At 45.0% G+C, this 23,999-nt stretch overlaps 1 protein-coding gene across 2 annotated transcripts in view; it reads left to right on the top strand.

Moving 5' to 3' along the window:
* LOC142817750 (sodium- and chloride-dependent GABA transporter 1-like) overlaps positions 1–23,706 on the top strand; it is a 41,223-nt gene extending 17,517 nt beyond the window's left edge. For both annotated transcript variants that reach the window (XM_075895305.1, XM_075895304.1), the window contains exons 6-15: positions 1,313–1,445; positions 7,684–7,818; positions 8,779–8,882; positions 9,921–10,045; positions 11,576–11,688; positions 14,118–14,246; positions 19,156–19,258; positions 19,764–19,864; positions 20,894–21,064; positions 21,499–23,706. In XM_075895305.1, coding sequence (XP_075751420.1) covers positions 1,313–1,445; positions 7,684–7,818; positions 8,779–8,882; positions 9,921–10,045; positions 11,576–11,688; positions 14,118–14,246; positions 19,156–19,258; positions 19,764–19,864; positions 20,894–21,064; positions 21,499–21,549 — 1,165 coding nt within the window. In that variant the 3' untranslated portion in view covers positions 21,550–23,706. The remainder of the gene's footprint in view (positions 1–1,312; positions 1,446–7,683; positions 7,819–8,778; positions 8,883–9,920; positions 10,046–11,575; positions 11,689–14,117; positions 14,247–19,155; positions 19,259–19,763; positions 19,865–20,893; positions 21,065–21,498) is intronic.
* The last annotated feature ends 293 nt before the right edge of the window (positions 23,707–23,999 follow it).

Below are 23,999 nucleotides of genomic sequence, written 5' to 3'. Positions count from 1 at the left end.
CATACATACATACATACATACATACATACATACATACATACATACATACATACATACATACATACATACATACATACATACGAATGTGACCGGGACGTCCCGCTAAGACGTCATCCATCGACTTGTAATGAAATTTTATGACGACCATCCGCCATCGCGCATGCCCTTCAGTCATGCGTTTTCACTTTAATGAACAGCATTCTAGGGGGCCAAACGGGCGTTCCACAAAATGTAGCTTCTTCTGGGGTCAGACATGAAAAAAACGCTTCCCGAATAAAAACTCGGGGGGAAAGCGTTCAGTGATACCAAGCGGGACTTAAAAATATCATATAAAATTGTAATCGAAACGAAATGTACTACAAACGATTAAACTATTTTTGCAACTAGGCATACCGTGATTTACAAGAATCCCCTACAATATTCAATAGCAAAATACCATGACTGTTAAATATCGATTAGCTGTTGTATAATGCTGTCTGAATGCATTTACAACGACGTAAGCGAATTATGCATGTCTCCTGCTTTGCTTGCTCTTTACTGCATGAAGCGCTTTGCACGCCTTTGGAAAATTAGCCATTCAATGTATACGGCGACCACAGCAACGTGTTCAGTCGAATCTGAAAAATGCTCACATATCTTCATTGACCTCACGTGTGTTTCCTGTGTGATACAGAACGCCGTGCCACAAATAAAATACCCGGTGTTCAACAACCGACTCTCTAGAGGTCGTAGGGACTTATTGTGCTGTTCATATGAACTTTCGCGTGAAACTGTCAGGTGAACTTTCCAGGTTTGCACGGTACAATACCATAGCCATTACAGCGTAGTTGACAATGTCCTACTTACGAAATCACTAAGGCGTTTATAGCGCAGTGGGTGGCTATGACAGCTACTAGCACTAGTTGCCTCAAGTGTTTCCCTATACGGAAGCCGCTACCCAAGCTTCCGCTGAGACAGCCTTGCGTTAACGCGCAGGCCTGCCGTTTTTCTTCATTGACCTCACGTGTGTTCCCTGTGTGATCCGAAACACCATGCCATAAATAAAATACCCGAAGTTCAACAAACGACCTCTAGAGATCATAGTGGCTTACTGTGACGTTCGTACGAACTGTCAGGTGAAACGCAACTCCTCGTATTCTCTGCTTTCTTTCTCTTCGCCTAAAACTCCCTCCCTGCCTTTGTGTGTAGGGCAGCAAACCGGACACGCTCCTGCTAGGCCTCCTGTATTTTATTTTGCCGGTATCTCTCTGATCCTTATTTATTTGTTATTATTCATTTCTGTTGTTCACGCTGCCCGTGGTGGTGCCCTCAGGAACCACGTGCTCGGCATCACGTCCGGACTGCACGAGATCGGGAACATGCGTCTGGAGATAGCGCTCTACTTGTTCATCGCTTGGGCCACGGTGTACCTCGTCATCTGGCGGGGTCTCAGCCAAAGCGGAAAGGTGAACACGCAACGCGTTTCCAAGAGTTCTACGCACAATCTTTACATGCTACTGTTGGATTAAGGTGGTATAAGCTGAGCTAGTTGGCAGGTGTCCACGATGAAAATTTCGTGCTTTGCTCACATCCATAGGACAGAAGAAACAATAAGGACAGGCGCTGAGTCTGAGTTGCAGTTTATTTTGATGAGCCTGTTTGATGAGGGCATGACATCCGGTTGTGTTGTGAAGCGACCTTTTGAAGAAGGTGACGTGCGCTCGCTTGTGACCTGTTCTCTCTTCGTTAGTGATGATGATGATGATGATTCCACAGACATGGCTCGTACCAACTCAGGGGGATCGGCCAAGAATCGATGACTTAATTGAGTAAGATTTTTTTTAATATCGAAACCACCCACTAGAAAAAAGAAAGAAAGAAAGTTAGTGAAGAATGTGCTTCTTTTTCTTTTCGTCTTCGTCATTGTTTTTTCTCTTCAAAATAAACTTCGTTTGATAGTCAGCGCATGCTCTCATCGTTTCTTCCATCTTTTGTCCTACTTGTGAGCGCTACACGAACGTTTCATCGTGCGCTGTTGAGGTCGCACATGAACGCCCCAATTACGACAGACAGGCTTCAATGCCATTTTCAAAGAAGGCCTACACCGCTGGAAACCCTACTTCGCTTCTCGGTTAAAGCAAACATCCTGCTTCCTCTAGGGCAACTCCAGTACAAATGAAACAGCCTTTGAGAGAATGATGATCAGGATGATGTGTGCCTTTTACTGGCTCAAGGGCTGGTTACGAGCAAAGAGCGCCAAGACAAAGTGCAATGTATATGGAGTAATGTGGTCAACGACTGTGATTGAGTGTGACGTGGCTGTAAAAGAGCGAGTGTAAAAGAGATAAATATGAAGTTATGATAATGACATGAAACATGTTCCATTATTAGGAAGTGTTCTTTTCAAAAGCGTAGACTGCAAACATGAATTATTAACCATACCACTGCCAGAGAAGTACCCTCGTAAGCGAAGCTCGTCTATTCAAATAACACCTGGCTCCCAAAGCAGCATATTCTTGAAGAGCATGTGCTTCAAGTCTTTGGTGTGAATAACCTGCGATGTCCTGGTGTCTTTCAAAACGTTTAAAACTGGTGCATGATGTAAACCTGGGTCATTGCCTTAAAACAAGAAGGAGTGATAGACAATGTTATCGCGGTAGCGTTCACTGCAATGCCTTCATAGCACGAAATTGTTTTATGCCGAGGTCTACCAAGATTTCACATAATGTATTTCCACGACAGAAAGGCTGAGTAAAATACAGAATAGAAAGTAGAAATGGAAGAAAAAGGTTCGTCTGTTAAGATTACCTGCGAGTTGAACTTACAATCTCTCTGCCCACGATAATAGGTACCGGGCACTTTAATCAGTTTGCTATTGCGATGCATGATTGAAGGGGCCCTACAACACTTTTCCAAGTGACCATTGACTGGCTTCATGAACAAACTTTATTGTCTCATGGATCGACGACTGCAGATATTTTCACGATCTGTCAAGGCAAGTGGTGTTACAGATATTTGTCGCACGCTGTAATTGCTTTCATCTCTCGCCTCGACGAGCGCGCTGGGAGCTAGGCAGAGAGGGGCGACACGGGAGAAAGAAGTTACTTACGCCCAGCCGGCGCCACGAGCTTGAGCACTTTTTTCCCCCTCAGAGTGCATGACTACCTTCAGTGTAACGGCGGACGCGAGGCGGCCTCTTTCGGGGGCCACCGTAACTATGTTGCTCACGATGTTCAAATCAGCCATTGGCTGTGAACTTGCGTATATGGCGTGGTCATTTTGGTTTAAAGGAGTAGGAAGACCAAATTTCAAACTAGAGGTGTGGCGTTCGTTCGATTGCTTTGCAAGCATGAGATTTTTCGGCAAAGTATCAATCACGTCTGTTACGTAGAAGCTATTCTATTTCAATCGCAAAGAGCGTCTAAGGCTCATCGATGCGTTCCCGGCCATGAGACATTAGACAGATTTATTTGCGCGTCCGCAGTACCCGTACGGGCGTAACTTGCCAGCTATTCGCAATGGGAGGTTGCATCTATACGGCTGCTGTGGATGCTCAACTAAATCTGTCTATTGACGTAATTTGACGCGTTCAGCAGGCCACATGCCTCAAAAGCCGAGTGACGAGGAGTGAGCAGCGATGACGTCGACAATTTTAGTGTTGTCATCGTGGTGCCTACATGTGCTACCCTCTGGCGGCGACGCCTGGCCGCATAGCAATGGTTTCACTTACTTTGTTTCGCTTGATTCATTCAACGCGTTCATGCGAATTTTGCGTTTTCTTTGTGCCACTTCGGGTAGTTCGTCGTAGAGTGGTGAGCACAAATGTGATTATTTGGAGCTACGGTCATCGCGAACAAGTAACCAGCACGCAGAGTTCGTATGTCTTACCAGCCAGCGTGGTCCAAGCGTGCGTCTCTAGCTGTCTCGTCACTGCTTGGTCCAGCGTCGATTTCAGAATAACTGCTCAGAAGAGGATCGAATGGAAACATTTCGCCACGCCGTGATTCGCCGCAATTCTATATTCTTCAGTGCTGCCATCCTTGCTTGTGAACGCTGATGACGGCGGCGACGAAACTGGGGGTGGCGAAGACGTGCGCGCCGAGCACACCAAATGTGAAGTCAAAATCGCGTCACCATTCAGTGTGGTCACGTGATCAGATGGGGTGGCCCTACTGGAAGTGACCACTTGGTGGTGGGCAGTGCTGAAAATTGGCGTGCTTTGCAGCCATCTTGAATTGGGTTCGATACTGGTAATACTAATCGATATTACTATATTAAGTCGTCCCTTTGTTGTATTATTAGTACCAAATATAAGGGATTCATAACTACGTCTTGAAGCAAAAAAATGCGACATACGTAATGTTGGTGTCTCTTCTCCTTTAAAATATCATTTGCAGAGTAAATAGGAAGCAAGTTTTAGCTGATTTCGAGAACTAGTTTTAAATTCCAGGCAGCGTGTTGCGCTTTAAAGTTTGGGTCGCGTGATCTCAGGAGCCTAGACTGCTGAGTGGCAGCATTTTCTGACAATTCTAAAACGTGTTGCAGGGCTTCTTTAAACTCTTCTAAACATCTTTCAGGCCTCATCCCTCTCAAGGTGCCCTTGGTGTCCATGGACGGTGTCGCTGTCTGTGATCGGTGAAGTGAAATACTACCTCATGATTCACGAGAATAACTAGCGCCGATATGGAGCGCTTTGGTAGAGTCAGCGCAGTGGAGGCTGGCTCCTTAATTTCCACTCCCACTTCGTTTCAAAAAAATTTATTGTTACGTTAGTAGTCTGGATGTAGATGCGCCGCAAGGCGTCGACGTAGGTAAATCCACGTCAGCGTCAAATGGTGCCATAGTAATAGCCCTAGCCATAGTCATATACCGACAAACATCGTACAAGCACTCATTTATTAGTCCACAATAAAAATTCAACTTCGTCTGTTCAAAACGTTTTACTTCCATATTACCTGAATTCCAGTGACTGAGAGATCCGCCAGGTTTTCTAAAAAAACACGGCATATCCACGGAGTGAATAATGATGAGTGAGGCGAAGCGTCCGTCCGTCTATCTGTCCATGTGTTCATCCGTCCTTACATGCGCCCATGCATCCGATCGCGTTCGAGAATACAGACGGCGCACGGGTAACACCGACGAGACGCGAGTCAAGGAAGTCTCTACACCTCCGCCGCTCTGCTTCGTCCATGCCCCACCAACGATCCACCACGTACGGCGACTATCCAGGAAACTGAGAGAGGCACTCGTTCTCCACGTACCCAGGCACAGCCCGCGCAGCAGCCAATCGAAGAGTAGCGGTACAGCGCCATCTAGAATATCGTCACTCGACTGCAACTTGTATGTACTTCTACGAGACAGCGCCGTATATTATACCGTTCGGGAGGTACTGCCTTCTTTTCTTTTTCGCCTCTTCTTCTCTCGGTTACGCATGACAAGGTTAGACTAAGAGGAGCTTCGCCCCTGAAATGCCGCCCGTGTCTTCCCACGGGAGAAACTCAAGTAAACGCGTCACAGAGTGGTGAGAGTATCGCGTTAATGTTGCGCGATTGGGCATAATTATGGAATGCTTAATTGTTATTTCTTCTATATCATTCCTAATTGTTGAATAAAGGAGAAGTGTTGCCTTCAACGTTCAGCGAAATCCAAGTAAAGACACCCTTGACTAAATTCCTAACGAGTCATCCAGTGCCTACATATACAGACTAGCCAGTGAACGGTCGCGCAGTGTGAACAGTAGTTTTGTTTTACTAGCAGACGCTGCATGCGTCGTCCTTGCGAGGCGAGAGTTGGGGATATAGTGAACTAGTGGGGGAGCAGGGGAATGTTTTACGGATGTTTCCTGGGCCGGCACGAGACGCGATACGCGATCATACACAGTAATGTAGGGAGCCTACATTAACAGGCGGCCATGTAGGCTCCCTGCAATAAGGGTGTGGATGGTGCCACCACCGACGCCGAAGCGCGACATCGTGCCACTAAGAAATGCTCCGCACTTAAAACTTAGCAAGAGTTGAGGAGAGCACTGAATCAGGCGCTACACGTCACCCGAGTACCCAGATTGCCTGTTCAGAATTACTTGGCACATATTCTCATTTCCTTGCAAATCAGCCAGTGGTCTTGAAATAAAACGGGATGCGTTCTGCGAAGACTAGTTCCTTGTTTTCTCATAATCATGGGACGTTTGCAGATAAGGTAGCAGCTGTAGCAAAGGGAGAGAAATACCTTGAGTTTGCGCTACTGGTATGGCCAAAAGACAAGAAGTGTGAATCTTAGTACTTTATAGACTTCACACAGCAGTGTACATCTATAGAGCAGGGTCCCAATCTGGTTATTGTAAGCAGTATACTGAAACCTCTTGCACAGCCCTTCAAATCGGGCGGCTGACGGACTTACTACGTATGTTCTTTCTTTTGTATTCTGATTTCGCAAACTCTATATTAAAAGGCTAAGTACTGCATTGCTTCTCTATACATTTAGTACAGCTTCAGGGTTCACCCACAGTGAAACATTACTTCTGCATACTTTATAGGTATCCTAAAAAAGCTGCGCGGCAGGACGGACACAAGGAAAAAATTACGAAAACGAGCTCAGACTCACAACTGGTTTATTGGAAACCACGTTTCCTTGCCAGATCCCATACGTGTAGCGTTCCTCTAGTGTTCCCGTACCCACTAGCCCAACTTTCTCCGCTTGTTACGTGTTCTATTCTCGGACTGTGTGTTGAAACATCTTGTCTTCTCGAACCAACTTGTACTATAGCACGGGAAAAACGAAGAGGCACATCACATAGCAAACAAAAGCGCTAACTTCCAACAACCATTTCAGTCCTCCACATGCTTCTGCGTTGCCCTCGTTTGTTCTGCGTAATGCTACAAGCCTGTTTGCAATGAACAACAAACCCATATAGGTACCCCGGTCGTCTCGTTGTCATGGTTCGGGCGATTTCGGAGTTGGTTTTCTCAGTGTCACCCAAGTGCCGCCACATTAATCTGAGCATTTTATCGTGATAGGACTGCATGCTTTGAGCGGTAACAGTCATGGATAGATTACCAGCGTTTTTGTGGACGGATGTAGCCAGCTTGTAAGCAAAATACGTGGCCTTCAATGTATCGGTGCCCCAAGACCCAGCACGCCTTCTCAGGCTACTTGGTAGCATAAATGGTGCATAAACGAGAAGACACGTGTAAATAAGATTTTTATGCTTTATGGGAGTTTTCTATTATATTTCAGTGCTCACAAAATCTGTGTATATAACTGTTTTTTATTACCTTGATGTGCTTAACGTCAGACAAATTCACGTGAACTCCTGCTGCACAAATACTTGGATGGGGGTCCAGGACACCAGCATCCGTAGAAGACGAACCAACCACTAAATAAGTCACCAAAATCAGAGCTCGATGCGTCGGTGTAGAACTTAGGGAAGAAGCTGAGGCTGCAATTCTATGAAGTACATCGGGATATGTGCTCGAGTCCAAGGCCAAGGGGGTTTGTTAAGTGCAATCACCCGGTATACACTTAACCACCTGGATTCCATATTCCCCGGACAGATCCAGGCCGCGCACGGGCTTCTGCAGTAAATGGTTCGTGAAGGCGAACCGCGCGATTATCACGCGATTTTCCGATTATTTAATAAAAAAATTGCGAGGTCCGATACTGCTGCCTCATGCGACCTTTCGCCTACGATGCCTATCTTCATTCCAGATTGTCTGGGTGTCGGCGCTGTTTCCCTACGTTTGCCTGCTCGTCCTGCTCGTGAGAGGCGTCACACTGAGTGGGGCGACCGATGGCCTCATGTTTTACATCAAGCCGGACTGGAGTAAACTGCTAATACCGAGGGTGAGCACATTTCTTAACTATTCTTGAGTCGGTCTGGTAACTTGTAAGAACGCTGTGCTGGGAGGACTGGGAACGAGTTTCCTAGTCACTTCTCAAGCGTCGTAATCGTAAATAATGATGCTCACAACTGAGTTTCTTCTCTCGCGGCGACACCCTTTCCTAGGAAGCACTGGAATTTCAGCGGAGGAAGTGAGTGAAAAGCAGGAGCTTTGTTCGAAAGACATTTTCTTTCTGAAAGTAGCCCTAAGGGCTCCAATACTTGTTTGTTTGTTATAGAAGGTCTAAGGCAATATTCATAAGGGTGTGAACGAGGCAGCGGTGGGGGAGGAGGGAGCAGGTGGGTCTGCACCTAAATAATAAAACAGGGGTGCTTAGTCTCATACATACCATTAATGATCTGTCATTGTTTATAGTACAGTGTTTTGGCCAAATGGCCCTCAATTTCGCCTCCCAAGAACTGTTTACATCTCCTGTTTACACCCGAAAAGTTGTGAACCAAAAGCGGGCCGCTACGAAACGTACGTCGCTGCCTAATTTTCATTTTTGAATCGTGTGCGAAGCTTGTCCGTGATCAGACTCGATCAATTTAAAGAGGGTGGGGGTGAAACTCCACCCTCTCCCTCCCTTAAGAAGAACCCTCCACGTGCACGACCATGGCAATATGCACGATGCGTTATAAGAGCAACATCCTTTACGGAACAGTGTAAAGCTAATGCAAATGAAGTGAAACTTCTGGCATCTATATAGCCAAAATATTAATGATCATAGGTCACCACGACTAGTAAAAATGGTAGTAAAACACAGTAACAACACGTAAACGCGCGGTGACAAAATGAGATCTTCTTGATATCAGACCAAACTATATTCACGCTTGGGTAGAATGATGTCGCGTATACCGAGAGCACCCCATTACGCCAGTCCCATGTTGTCTATTCACTGCACTGAAAATTTTTCTTCCAGGTGTGGATTGCTGCCGGTACCCAGGTGTTCTACAGCTACGGAGTAGGCTTTGGCTCTCTGATGACACTTGGAAGTTACAATAGCTTCCATCAAAATTTCTTCAGGTTAGCATCCTCCGAAGGTCCTTGTTTAATATTGAGTTCATGTTCTCCTTGCAACGTCTGAGCCACTGTTTTTGTTTCCTTCACGCCCATCCTATCTTCTCCCGTGGATCTGCGGAATACATTACATATTGTATATGCGTGCTATTCTAATTCACGCGCCTCGAAATGATCGTTTTCCATAAAAGATCGATACTCATTGAGTGGAATGAACCATGGCAACGCCAGATACTTATGAGTGCAAGTGCAAAATTACGCCCTTCAGCCGTATGATATGCAACGCATACAAAAAAAGGCCGTCTTAAAGGCAAATTAACAAAACTTAGATACGGCTGACGTCTCCTCTTACGTCCCGAGAGAGCAAACAACCCAAGCTTCACTTGTGGATGATATCGCTTAACGTGTACTATACAGGTATATAAGTAGGGTGCTGCTTCTAAGCTCCAAACTAGCGTTCATCACACAATACGTTTGGCCATTGGATTTAAATACTTGACGTACGTGCATTCAAAAAGATATAATTACGTCAGAGTCTATGCACCTGCCACGCCTTAACTGTGAAGATTAGACACAACAAAAAAACCTCGCGGTTCTTTATAGTATCCACAAATATAAGGACTTATCAGTAAACTGACATATCAGATAAGGAACTGACACCAGGTGCCTACATTAAGAAACTATGGCAGAGTTATTCAATAAAACGCATCAAATACCACTTTTATGATCTGCTCCTTCATAAAATATTTCTCGCTATATATTGAGAACGTCTGTACACAAACTACTAGGCTACTTTATCGATTCCAGAATGCTAGCTCTCTTGGTGGTTTAGTAAAGAAAAAATACTGCTTAAAAATGGCTCCTTCGCAGTCGATACGTTAGAGGTTTGTTGTAATCATAAATGACGTATTGTGCCTTACTGACGGCATCTCTGAAATCCAGTGATCCTACTTAACGCACATTATACTGGGGTCATGCCTCTGATAATGCACTCCTACTTGACATACGCCTTAAAGCACACTACTTGTGTGGTCACTACCGCAGAGATTCAGCGATTGTTTGCATCGTGAACCCCATGACGAGCCTCCTGTCCGGAACAGTTATATTCTCCGTGCTTGGTCACATGGCCTTTATTGCCAGCAAAACAGTGGGAGACGTCGCAAAATCTGGTGAGAGTCGTGCATTTTATTAACAGTTTCTGACTGGCTTGAACGCTGGAGTAGTGCCCAGTGACCCTGCCTGCCACCTAGATAGCCACTGAATGGCAGGTCAGTGTGTATATATATATATATACGAGGAACTATTGGTCAGCTGCCAGCTCGTAATAAGTTCACGTGTTACGTGACGCCACACAGGCTCATAAAGAGTGTGCCACACTCGCTACTGATGGCGCTGACGGACACTCCCACTCCCACGTTTAAATTCCCATATATGCCCAATAGAGTGGCTGAGAGGATAGCCGCTTGGTATATATATATATATATATATATATATATATATATATATATATATATATATATATATATATATATATATATATATATATATATATATATATATATATATATATATATATATATATATATATATATATATATATATATATATATATATATTCTTTCCCTATATATATATATATATATATATATATATATATATATATATATATATATATATATATATATATAGGGAAAGAAGGGTATACCTAAGGGCTCGTTTTTCCGTGTTTTGACACAATATTGATGAGATCTAACAGACAATAATGCCAAGAAGTATATATGGGCAGTTATTAGAAATAATGTAATGTAAATAATAATAAAGAAAAGTGGGTGAAAAAAATAACTTGCCGTGAACAGGAATCAAACTTACGACCTTCGAATAACGCGTTTGATGCTCTAACCACTGAGCTATCACGGCGGCCATCCCCCCAGCCACTTTATTGCGTTTATATGTGATTTTCAACGTGGGAGTGTCAGTCAGCGCCATCTGTAACCATAGCGGCGAGTGTGGAACACCCTTTTATGAGCCTCTGTGGCGTCACGTAGCACGTGAACTTATTACGAGCTTATTATTATTTCATCTTATTTACACAACATTGGTTCTAATAACTTCCATTATACATTTCTTGGCATCATTGTTTGTTAGATCTCATATATATATATATATATATATATATATATATATATATATATATATATATATATATATATATATATATATATATATATATATATATATATATATATATATATATATGTGTGTGTGTGTGTGTGTGTGTGTGTGTGTGTGTGTGTGTGTGTGTGTGTGTGTGTGTACATTGAACTTTGTTAGATATTTCAACGTGATTTGTCGCTTCTCGATCAGCACGCCGCCAAACTAAATTCTACATGCTCAAATTGAAACACGGTTCACTAATATTCTAATAAATGAAATCAGCGCGCACGTGATATACGAGGGCGTTTGGCCATTAAAATTTTGTCCTTCACACACATATTTGTTTTTTTCCAGCTCATATAACCAATCGTGCTATATATGTTCCATAGTTATTTCGGACATTGTTTTACTTCTCAATGTAATTTTTTTTCAGTAAATTAAGTAACACAAGCTGTTCCGAAAATGTTACCAAGTAACGAAGGTATCGCCGTATAGTGAACCACCACAAATTCTTTATTCGCAACCTTCTCGCTGGCAATCCTCAGGACCTGGCCTGGCCTTCCTGGTGTATCCCGAAGTCGTCGCTCGAATGCCAGCCTCGACGATCTGGTCGATACTCTTCTTCGTCATGCTGCTCTTTCTCGGCATAAACAGCCAGGTACTGAGACCATTGGATTTCTGTTAGATCCAAACGTCTTCCTTCGTGAGAAAACTGTGCGGGGAATCGGCTTCACGCGAAGTACAGGCTATTCTGATAAGCTTCGCAAGGTATGAAGAAAAAAAAATGCGCACTGTGCTTCACCAGTCAGTCCAGTATTGGTATAAGCCGATCGCAGCACGTCGTAAAACATTTTTGAAGTGTTAGATGACTCACGAAACACGAAATTCGACTTTCGGCGTCGGCAGCATCAACACAAGTGATGCGAAAAATCATCATCCTGAGATGACATCACAAAACTACGTAATCATCGCCGCTTGGTCAAAGGCGGGCCGATCACGGAGTCTACAGGGTCAAACTATGTGAAGTGCAGAAAGCTTTCACAGGGGGCGCGGAGGAGGGTTGACACATTTACTGTGAAGAAAAAAAAAAGAACGCAGCTTTTGCTTCGGGTTGTCTTTAGCAAATTCTTAGGGACGCCTGTGTTTCCAGTGCCCCAAGCTGGATAAAAAAGAGTTGTTTAAATACTATTGTAATGAGTATCTCTTGCGATCCATCTTCAATTCGAAAGTTGTGCTACTTTTTAGGAAACGTCCGAATATTTTATGCATGCAAACTTCGCTCAGACAGACAGACAGACAGACAGATAGACAGACAGACAGACAGACAGACAGACAGACAGACAGACAGACAGACAGACAGACAGACAGACAGACAGACAGACAGACAGACAGATGATAATGACATCGTGGGGGACTAGCCTGGAAGGATTCGCTGGGGCCCTCGGCTCGCCACTGGATTCCGACATGAGAGCAGCCCTCCCATGTCGGAATCAGGAGGCCATGCCTTTCCGCTCTTTCACGGGCTCTCTGGACATTCGTTGACTAGATTTTTAGTGCAGTGCTTGCTAGTGTGTGACGTGTCCCGTAACGCAGAACAAAGCCAGAGCATGTGCGTTATAGTGCTAAATGCGTCTCCACAATCTGGGCACTGTGGGTCGATATTGCTGTTGATCCGACGAAGCAAGCCTCTCGGGGGATAAGACTTCGTCTGAAGCATCCTCAGGGTGATTGCTTGAGCTCAGCATAGTTTTAAGTGTGTACGCAGCAAGCGCCTGCGTTCGTCTTTAGAGTCACAGACATCTCGTGAAAGGTTAATAAGGGATCTCTGTGACTGACCTCCTCCGAATTCATTGACGTCTTGTCACCGTTGCGGTGCGTGAGTTCTCGAGCACGGCGATGAGCAACCTCAATGGCATTCGATGACCCGGTAGCCCTTCATCGCCCATGAGCAGAAAATTACGTGATTAATTCACGGATCTAGAATTAGTGGTTGTCTTGCTTTCCGGAAATGCTACCGACTATCTAGTAGCCATTTCTAAGGCACAGGTCCTAATGGCTGCTCAGGAGTCAGTGTAAATATACGGCGGTTTAGGATCCCGCATCGCCAGTACTGCACCGCCACCTGCTCTGCCACGTCAACCATTGTGGCGGCTACCGAGGTCGCATATAAGAGCTCGCCCTGTTCGCTGACGGCTGTGACGGTGACTTTACCGGAGCACCCGTACTGAGCTGGCAGGAGCCCTTGCTGGGAGCTGCTCAGCCGCCCACGTTGTGCCGTGAGCACACATTTTTGGGGAAGAGAACAACAGCGTACGTCTCTGTTGACTTCTCATCCAGCTGAACAGCCTCATTTTGACTGTAGTATGGACGCGCCGCCTCCAAGACGTGCCTACCTGATTTGGAGCCTGAGAACTTTTGACACTTTTCCACATCCACGTATCGAGCTTGTCTCTTTCGGTTATAGTCCACTGCAAGGCTCATGAGAAATGCGGGGTGTGCCCTAAGTATACGCTGTCTTCGCCTAGCCCCTCTTTTCTCTCGGAGACTCTTACGATTAATATGAGAATCGTCTCACTTTTAGAGGTTTAGCCATTACAGCTTCTGTAATCGAGCAAACAGTCCGATAATTCCGATCAAATTTAGCACGGGGATCTTCTGACTATCACTCGTGTAAAAGTCTATGGTGATCTAGTCGAGTGACACAGGCGTCTGAACTCCCTGCCTTGCCGGTCTGTATAACATGAGCTCCGACTTGGATATGGAAAGTCGGAGATCCGTTCCTCCCAGTTAGGACTCAGTCACGTCCAAGGCCTCCTGAAGCGCCTGTTCCACTGCCGCCTCCGGGCCTCCCGGGTTTCAGATCGCAATATTGTCCGCCTACAGCGCGTGTCATACATTCGAAACACCGGTCAGTGGCTTCCCTGTTTAAATACTTCCAGCCTTTCTTTAGCGTGTGTTCCAAGTCGTATACGCGTGCTCTTTGTCCCTCGCATGACTTCGAAATACTTAATTACCGCCGAAAAGCTTCCACGTTATGCCGCTCTCTACTGATCGCACACGTATATGTTCTGTCGTCTGATTTTGCAGTTTTGTCCGTTGGAAGCGATAGCGGCTGGTCTGATTGACCAATGGCCACGGCTGGTCACCAAACGGAGGGTCATAAACTTCTGTTTGGTTTTGGTTCACTTCCTTCTTGGTCTTCCCATGACAACCGAGGTAAGTATTCATTGTCGACTTTTCGCTCCGGATAGCTATTTGCCGCATAGCGTCCTCATACGGAAACGCGGCTTACTTTTGTCATTTCTGTGCACTATTGGCGGGGTGCATGAGACTGCAGGCACTGCGATAATGGTAAATTAAAGGAGCCGTGCGACAATTTTTCAAGCAATCACCAAATGACTTCATTAAAACAGCTTATTATTTCACTAAATAACTGGCGCAAATATTTTGAGAGCCCGTAAAGAATAAAGGTTACAAGAATTTGCCACACGTTTCAAGCGCTTGCCCTCTTCTTTCGTGCCAGTGAGCACGCTGAAAGCTACTCAGGAAGGGTATGACAACGGGGTTGTGTATGGATAGACATATCTTTATGTCAGCAGATTAAACCTGCAGCAGAAACCTGTAGATTAGCGGCTGGGCCTATGCTACACGGGTGGTCGCGGTAAGGTTTAGCCTTTCCGCCATTTCCCGGGCCTGCCAGATAGCCTAAACATGGTCTTCAAGTTCTGAGCTAGCCAGAGCGTCGCGCCAACACGTTTCAAGGAGGTCCGGGCGGTGTGTGGGCATTTTAAAGACGGTAGTTTTTCTTGGGGTCCTTCGACGCAAAAATTTTGGTATGTATGTATGTATGTATGTATGTATGTATGTATGTATGTATGTATGTATGTATGTATGTATGTATGTATGTATGTATGTATGTATGTATGTATGTATGTATGTATGCATGTGTGTGTGTGTATGTATGTATGTATGTATGTATGTATGTATGTATGTATGTATGTATGTATGTATGTATGTATGTATGTATGTATGTATGTATGTATGTATGTATGTATGTATGTATGTATGTATGTGCATTTGTCTGTTTGTCCGCCCTTAACGGTACCCCAAACGGCACCAAAGTGGTTTAACGATACTCTAAACGGCCGACCCCATCCGCAGCACCCACCAATATTGCCCAAGGTTTAGCGTTCATACTTGTGCGATTGTCAATGAAAATTCAATTATTGCGCTTGTCTGAGGCATCATAACAACTCGTCAATATTCGGTATTTGTGTCTCTTACTAGAAATGGCATAGATAATTCTAAGGGCCATAGCGTTTATCACGTTGCACGAACCATGCAACGCTTGCACGAAAAGGCAAGCGTTTTCAACACTGTGCTAAGACTACACGGTGGTGGCACCTATTCGTCGTCTTGCATTCTACCCCTTATCACCTCCGAGACTTGCGCGCGCGCTTCGTTTTCCAAGATAACTGCCAGACAGCGCTCATGTCTCACGTGTGACGTGACTTGATGCGCTCGTTCGCCTCCGTTATAGTGCCTAGAATTATACTTCTAGGCATCATACCTCCGCTGCACGCTCGAGGCTCTCTAACGCAGCGCCTCCAGAATACCATTCACCAATTTTCTTGCACAGAACATCAAATAAATGTTTTGTTCACTCTCTCCAGACGCAAGACTATCGTCTTTCGACGACATTTGCAGTGTAATATGCAGATACGGGGCCCATTTTTATAGCATATCTTCTTTGTATGCGTGCTAGTGTTTACATAGGATACAGTCAGCATCGGGAAGTTGCCTGGGGTGCAGCGGCTGAAGCACACTGGCTTTTGAAATGTTCTCGTTTGTAGACGTCTCCAGTCTACTTCTTATGACCTATCTAGCTTAATGTGGGGTTGGGAATGTATATCTGCAATTGTTTCTTGTAATGGGTCAATATTTCGTGGAAGATGAGAAGCTGATCATTGTTATCCTGAGTTAGGTCGGTCCTCTTGGGGTGACCTTGATCACTTTATATCTCTCCTTTTTTTTTCTTTGAACTTGTGACTTACTTTTTTTTTGTGATCACTATAGTGAGACCGTGGACAAGGGGCGGTATCTCATGGCAGCCGTGGTAACTATACCCCGCGACAACTTTCTGTAGCAGCACAGCCAAGGCTACGGAGCCGAAGCACGCTTGTCTTACTGCGCCACAGCATGTAGTCCCTCAACGAAAACGTTTGTATACTGTTCTGGGTAACTAAGATTTTACCATTCGTCACTTACATTTTTCGCGGATTTATTTTTTTAATTAGTTAATAAAAACGTTGCGCAGTAGAAAAAATTTCGTTTCACGCTCTCTCAGGTTTTTTGGGGGTTTTTTGGCTTCCATCGCCTTTTTACCTCACCGCATTCCTCACTGTCAAAGATGGCGTCCGCCGGTTACAGCTCGTCAACGTCGCTTACGGAGGAAACACCGCCGCGTGCCGCGAGTCCACCAGCTGCGCAGCCGTACCAGGCGTTGTCAAATCAAAAGCTGTCCGTACAGGCCAAGAAGGTGGCGTACAACGTTTACGCGCAAGTAAGGAAAAGCGACCCGCAGCTGTCTGTGAGAGCCGCATGTCGGAAAGTCAGCGAGCTCACTGGTGTTAGCGAGCGCAGTGTCTTCCGGATTAAGCTCGACGTTAACAGTGGAACCCTGAAGTCACCGAAGCGCAAGCGCCTGCGCCTCCCCGCCATGGATGACCGTGCGAAAACCGGGAAGACAAGACTGGAGCTTCATGACAGCTTCTCCCTCGCAGCTCTACGAAGAAAAGTGCATCAATACTTTCTGAGGAATGAACTCCCAGCAGCTGCAAAACTGGCTCAAGATGTAACCAGTGACAGTGACATGAACATGCCTAAAATGAGCGTGCGAACGATGCAAAGGCTGTTTAACGATATCGGCTTCTCCTTTCGCAAACAGAAGAGAAACTGTGAGCTTTTGGAAAGAGACGACATCATCACGTGGCGACGGCGGTACCTGCGTACCATCCGACAACTTCGTGCTCAAAACACGGTACGTGCATGATGAGTTGTGTAACCATTACATGAATAATTGAATGTATCATTCACCCAGCAACCTGGGTCCACGCGTCAGTAAATCACGTCACAATATTATTAAAAATTGCTCTTGAGTTCCCAAAGATGCGACTCGCGTTTCCTGCAGCGAAACGCGTGCAGCAAAACGCGACTCGCGTTTCCTGCAGCGAAACCGAAACACCCGTCGAAGCGGTCGGACTACTTGGCGCAGTAGCACATGTGCATAGGCTCCGCCCAAGTAGCCTTGGCCGTGCTGCCACAGAAAGTTGTCGCCGGGTATACGCAGCTCGCGATGCTCACGTCAGCCAATGGTCATGCACTTTGGGTTTATACCGCGGTCATTTGGTTATATGACATCACTTGTAGAGAGAGGAGGGAGCGATCGCTAGCTAGCTTTGAGAATTTCTTGTAAATTTTAGGCTACATACGGCGCTGTAATATTCGGCTTGCGTGATCTCTGGAGCCTCGACTGCCTATCAGCATCCTTTTTTTTTTTACCGTGCTGAAAAAGTGTTGTGGACCCCTTTAAGCATTCTTGTTACTAAACGTTCTCTCATAACACTTCTGGCTGAAATATTTTGCTACAGAGGATCGCTTTCGTTGAGGCAGCACCACATCTAACGAGATGTTGGGCGTGGGGAGTCTGGCAAGAGTTTCAAAATACGTTTTTCACTTTATCAAGAATGTTTGCCGCCCCCAGATAAGAATTGTCTTTAATTTGAGTTGGTCGTTCAATTCACTTTATGCAAATTTATACCATATGACCGACTAAATAATGATGAAATAATTATTCACATTGTAGTTGCAATTATTTTGGTAAACACACTGCAGCTTTTTCTATCACATCTACTCATGATCAAGCTTTGTTCGCAATAACTTTGGCATCATATTTTGTAAATTTCATCAAATTATAGACAGCCGATAGTAAAGGGCATCGCAAAGGGATAAAAAAATCGGCCCCTATCTGCATGTTACACTGCAAATGTCGTCGGAAGACTAGCGTCTGGAGAGAGTGAACAAAACGTTTATTTGATGTTCTGCGAAAGAAAATCGCTCAATGGTATTCTGGAGGTGCTCCATTAGAGTGTCTCGATCGTGCAGCAGAGGCGAACGAGCGCATCAAGTCACGTCACACGTGAGACATGAGCGCTATCTGGCAGTTATCTTGAAAAACGAAGCGCACGCACCTTGCACGCCAGTCTCGGAGGTGATAACGTGTAGAACGCAAGGCGACGGGTAGGTGCCACCACCGTGTCGTCTTAGCAAAGCGTTGCAAACGCTTGCCTTTTCGTGCGAGCGTTGCCTGATCAGCGCAATGTGATAAACGCTACGGTCCTTATAATTACTTATGTATGCCTTTACTAGTAAGAGACGCACTTACAGAATATTGACGTGTTGTTATGGTGCCTCAGATATGTGCAATAATTGCTTTTTAATTGACAATCACACAAGTATGAACGCTTAGCATTATTGGTAGACGCTGTGGATGGGGTCGGCCATTTGGAGTAGCGTTTGGCCACTTTGGTGCCGTTTAGGGTACCGTTAAAGGTGGACAAACGGACATTGCGGACAAACGGACATTGGCAAATTTTTGCGCCAAAGATTCTCCTGCCCCCCCCCCCCCCGAAAAAAATATCGTCTTTAAAAATGAGGATATACAACACAGGGATCGTCTTACATGAATAAAACCATAAATCCATGTTGTTCTCAGCTGAGTGCATAAACAGCCAACAATTATGTGTAATTGCGTAGTTAGGTACGAGTAATACGTAAGTAATTATCGTTTTCATAATAAGCTATACAGTAATCAGGGCTCTGTATGCATCTATAGGAATAACAAAATTAAATGCTCTCAGTAGCACAGTATTTCGTGCTTAATTTCTTTGCTTCTGCAATTTTTGTAGCTGCTTCGATGGTCGTTTGAACCGACCACTAGGCACCTCCCTAACTGGCCTCTAAAACTTCCACTAGAACATTGAAAAAAAAAAAGAAATACTTTCTTTGCCACAAAGTTGTGGATTCGCAATGCGTTTAAATTACTTTCTTTCTGTTAAAATTTCAGGGTGGAATGTACATTTTCCAGTTAATGGACTACTACGCTATCAGCGGCATCACGCTGCTGTTCATTGTGTTTTTTCAAGCAGTAGCGCTAGCTTGGGTCTACGGTAAGCACCTATTTACGGTCAAGCACCGTATTTTTACCTTACAAGTGCCGTACGTGATTGCTAGATAGCGTTTGTCCGGCCCAGGCCCAAGCATCAAAGATATAAAGGCTATTATACTACACATCTAAGTGAGTACGAAAGCGTTTCCAGGCTCACAAGCCTCGTGTGCTATTGTAGAAGAATTGACAAGAGTCCATGGAAATAGTTCATACAAGCCCTTGGAAATAACTGCAGTTTGTATTTTTTAGTTTGGATTCCATTTAGATTAGAATTACAATAACAAAATACAATTATTTAGACTTTTATATAAAATCCCATATTTTATTCCTGAAACGTGAAGACATAAATGTCTCTTATAAAGAGGCAGTACAAACGAAAACAGTTAACTATAAATAGGAACTCATTTAGAACCGTGTTAGCGATGCGTAAGTTATTATATTTATGTGTTATGTAAAACGACTCACAACAGCAGTACTCTGGTTGAGACTTGAGTCTTGCTGCGCAGGAACAAGAAACTTATGTGACAACATCAAGGAAATGATTGGTCGCCGACCAATCCTGCTGCTCCGTTTGGGCTGGAAGGTGTTCATACCGGCCATGTGTGTGGTACGTGACGAGTGATTGATTAAACTTGCACGAATCGGCTCGATAACCAGTAAAACTGTGCGAACTTTTTAGGAAGGCTTTGACGTGAGAGAAGCTAGAAAACCTTTGGCATAAAGCCTGGAGAGTAACTGAACCACAAGCCAGGTGCCCTACATAAGATGATTAGAATTATTGTTGGAACACGAATAAAAAGAAATCAACAGCAAGAAGGCAGTGGTGTAAAACATTATAGGAGCTATACTTTAGAAAAATACGTGATTTGTATAGAAATACCGTGCCAGACAGGTACCTGTCTTTTTGACGACCTGTATGGCGAGGGGGCGCATTTTACTGCTGCTAAACTTATACTGCAACAAGTAATTAGGAAAAGCTTGATCACTGAATTTTTTTTATCAACTTGAGGGCAGCTGTTTTTGCTGAAATATCGTAGGCCGTCCAAATATATGAGATACCAGTTTTCTTTGATATCCTAAAAATCTCATGCTATTTCAGGTGCTCTTCACGAAACTTTGAAGCCATATATACGATATTGAATGTAAGTGAGCCGAGTGAGCATAACAGAGGTCGCATTGTCGTGATTTATTTACACGTGGTTATTTATAAGTTGCCTCAATGCTGCACGGACAAGATTCGCCGAGTCGTCATCTTCGTCTCCTTGTTGAGAAGTTGTTGCACTTTAATTGCGGTGCTCTTTCATCACATCATCGACAGACCAGATAGCGCTAGTCACTGAAGCCGAAGTGAGACCAACCAGACTTCGCACTTCTACACGTGCTAAACAGACCAAATGTTTTTTTTAAGCTGGACACAGATAAGAAAGATTGACGATCGCATACGGAGCCTACCACCCCATTTAGTGATTAGTGGCATGAAACTTTGTTATTGTTACTGGAGAACTGTATACGAGCAATATGTCTTCTGTTTAGTTCATGTCGGTCAACCTATATACTTTTGTAATCAGGCACAAGAAACGGGCCTTGCGAAGACTCATCATCACTCTAACATCGCTGCCTTCTCACCCTCCTGCAGGCCATATTCCTGTCCTCTGTGATCAGGTACCAACCACTGGTGTACGCTAAGACATACGCGTATCCGTGGTGGGCGGAGATGTTGGGATGGTTCACTTCCCTCTCATCCATCATCATGATTCCTACATATATGGTGTACTTCCTCGTACGAACACCCGGCTCCCTACGACAGGTAAGTCAGCGTCAATAAACGTTGATATCATGATTGTTAGACTCGAGTTGAGCCCAAAAGGGTTTCCTGCTGAATTATTTTACACGCTGAAAAGACAGACACAGCAAATTTTAGTTGCAATGTATGTACGCCTTCCGCAATTTGTCTGCTCTTCATGCTGACCTAAGTTTTGCTGTGGCATGCCAATGCTTAGAGAAGTTCCTATAAAGTGGCTTACAAAACATTCTGATGCGTTTTCTTTTTTGTCTTTTTTTGTGTTGTTACTTTTTTAAGTTTATTCTTCTTAATTAACCTCTCGACCGCTTGAATACGGGTGGTGCCATAAAAAACCGAGAAAATGCTATTCTTATCTCAGTATTTTTATAGAGAAAATACGGGCTCTCATTCTCTCTCTATTTTTTTCCTTTCTTATCACGCATCTATTTTCACCGCAGAGGATTCGAGCTGGCTTGTCTCCACAGCTGCTGGAAGTTTATCATTCGTAGAAAGAAACGTACTCCCTTAGCGACGCAGCCGTCCACACATGATGTATCTGACCGTGTGTATCGGCCGACGTCAACACCTTCCCGCACGGTTCGGTGCCTCACCATCTTCCGTGCCTCATCCATGATAAATCACGTCTGCGAACTGTGTCAGCCATTTTTTCGTATGCAACATGTATAGTGTATGCATGCTCGTGTTTGTATGTGGTCGTAGCGTGCAGGACCGCGAAGACCACCAGTGTATACGGGTTTCAGTTATGTGTCGAAAACTAAATTATAATACTTTCATACTTGCGAATGGGCTAACGCTTTTCTGTGCCAGCCAACACTGTGGTCCTTGTTCTTTTTTTTGTTACGTTACAGTATTAAGATTAATGGCGAAAGAGTGGAATGGTTCCGTCAGCGAAGAGCGCGCCTTAATATCAGTTCCCCTTTGTCGTCTACATACATTGCGGACGCATGACCCACGGCTTAAGGAGCTTCGCCCCTGAAAACTATGAGCCATCTCCTCGAAGGGAACCCTGATGGGATGCGAAGCAGCAGCGGTGCGCACGGCGTTGACCCGGTTGAAACGGGCGTCGACACGGTGCTAGAAGAATGGTTTGAAGTGAAACTCGGTGTAGCGTTTACTCTACGTTTGTTTGAAACGCAAAGACACAGGGGGCGGGAAGCGTTAAAGATGCTTGCGCTCGGCTTCCTTGGCTCGTGTCTCGTCGGTGTTACCCACGCGCCGTCTGTATTCTCGAACGCGATCGGTGTTCTTGACTTGCACCTCGTCGGTGTCACTGGTCTTCCACTGCCGTCGCTTGCTTTCGGCTTCCCTGGCTCGCGCCTCATCGGTGTTGACGTCGCCATTCGCGAACGTTATCGGCTTCGCTAACCCTCACAACGCAGGCGACAGCCGGGTAAAGTACAGGCACACTAGCGGGAAGCACGCTGCGACGGCGTCCCGCCCGTCGGCGCGATCACGCGGTAAGCAGCGGTGCGCTGTCCACGTTGTCGGCGCCGCGAAATTCTCGAGGCGCGTGCAGCGCGCGCAACCGCCGGCTCGCGGCTTCTCGCTGACAGTTGGAGAGGTGGCGTGGGTGAGATAATGCCCACGTGAGGAGTGAGTTCGAGAGTGGCGAATGATGGAGAGGGTGGAACGAGAGAGATGACAGGCGGCGAGCGGCGACAGGCCTGGAGAGAGACTCGGTTACGTTAACGCAGGCGCACTGCGAGGGAAGGCGTGGCCTACTTGGCACTGCCCCAACACCTGCGACCAAGGGAGCGCGGTGTGGCCGAAGAGACAGCGTTACACAGGCTAGTGAAAGAGCTGCTTCGCGCACTCCAAGCCGCGCATGAGCACCTTTTGTGGTAATGGGGCGTCATGGAAATGACCGGGAGAATATTCTGCCACAAGTTATCACCCTATACGTTGATAGTTAGGCTAATGATGATGACCACGATATTGGTTGTCCCCTTTTCTGGATTATTATTTCGACAAATCGAATAAACACAACGACTTGCTTTTCCTTGTCTTTCTCTCGGGGTGTTATTCAAGACACTGTCAAATTCCACCATGTTGTCCATTACGCCATTGATCAATGCTGATTGGCCAGTGGATTGCTGCGGCCTCTCTGACTGACCAAAAATGCCATCATTATGAAATGCGACAATACGATGGAATTGAACAGTATCCAGAATAGCACCCTCGCTTCATTATCGGTTTGTTTGTAGAGAAATCCCCAACAAGGAGGAAACCTCTAAGATTATATTATTTTTCTACCTCATTACTCGCTTTTTTCATAGCATATGTGATTTTGCACATAGTCTTATATTTCATTGTATTTTTTGTCCTACCATGCGTTGTATAGGTGGTCCCGTGTGTCAACTTCTCCCAAAAATGTGTCGACTTCTTGCAAGTTGTATAAGTTAAGGGTAACGTTGGAGAGACTAACATGAGGATTCATTGAATTCCCTCCCACGCAACATTTTATAGTTCGAAGCCCACAGCTTTGACGTCTTCGTAGCGCTGTGGTCTTTGTATGTCGTATACGGTGGATCGCTTTGGTTAATACATTTTTGAGCTTTTCGCGTCTCCAAGGGTTATTAAAGAAATAACATGCATTGATGTGCACATAACAGCCCACAATATAATAAATAAATAAATGAATGGTCCTCGAGCAACATCTTCTTGTCACTCCTGTAATATGGACGTGATGTGTCACAGGCTCTGCTGCAACTCCAGTGCCTAAGGGGTGGAAAGTAACGCTTCCTGCATACGCGAAAGATCGGTTATTTAGTTGTTCAAGCTACCTCCTTCCACAACCTTTCATTACTACTATTGAACTAACTTTGTATAGGAGTCAACGAGTGGCATTCATTCCTGAAAACTGCTTAGAAGGCTTCAAACAGCACTGGCGCGATGAGACATTGTTGAATCTATAGAGTGCACGTACAGACAGAAACAT

Source organism: Rhipicephalus microplus, chromosome 5 (assembly GCF_043290135.1).
Source record: "Rhipicephalus microplus isolate Deutch F79 chromosome 5, USDA_Rmic, whole genome shotgun sequence".
NCBI lineage: Eukaryota > Metazoa > Arthropoda > Arachnida > Ixodida > Ixodidae > Rhipicephalus > Rhipicephalus microplus.
Note: the sequence above shows the minus strand (reverse complement) of the source record. Positions and strands in the feature narration are given on the sequence as shown.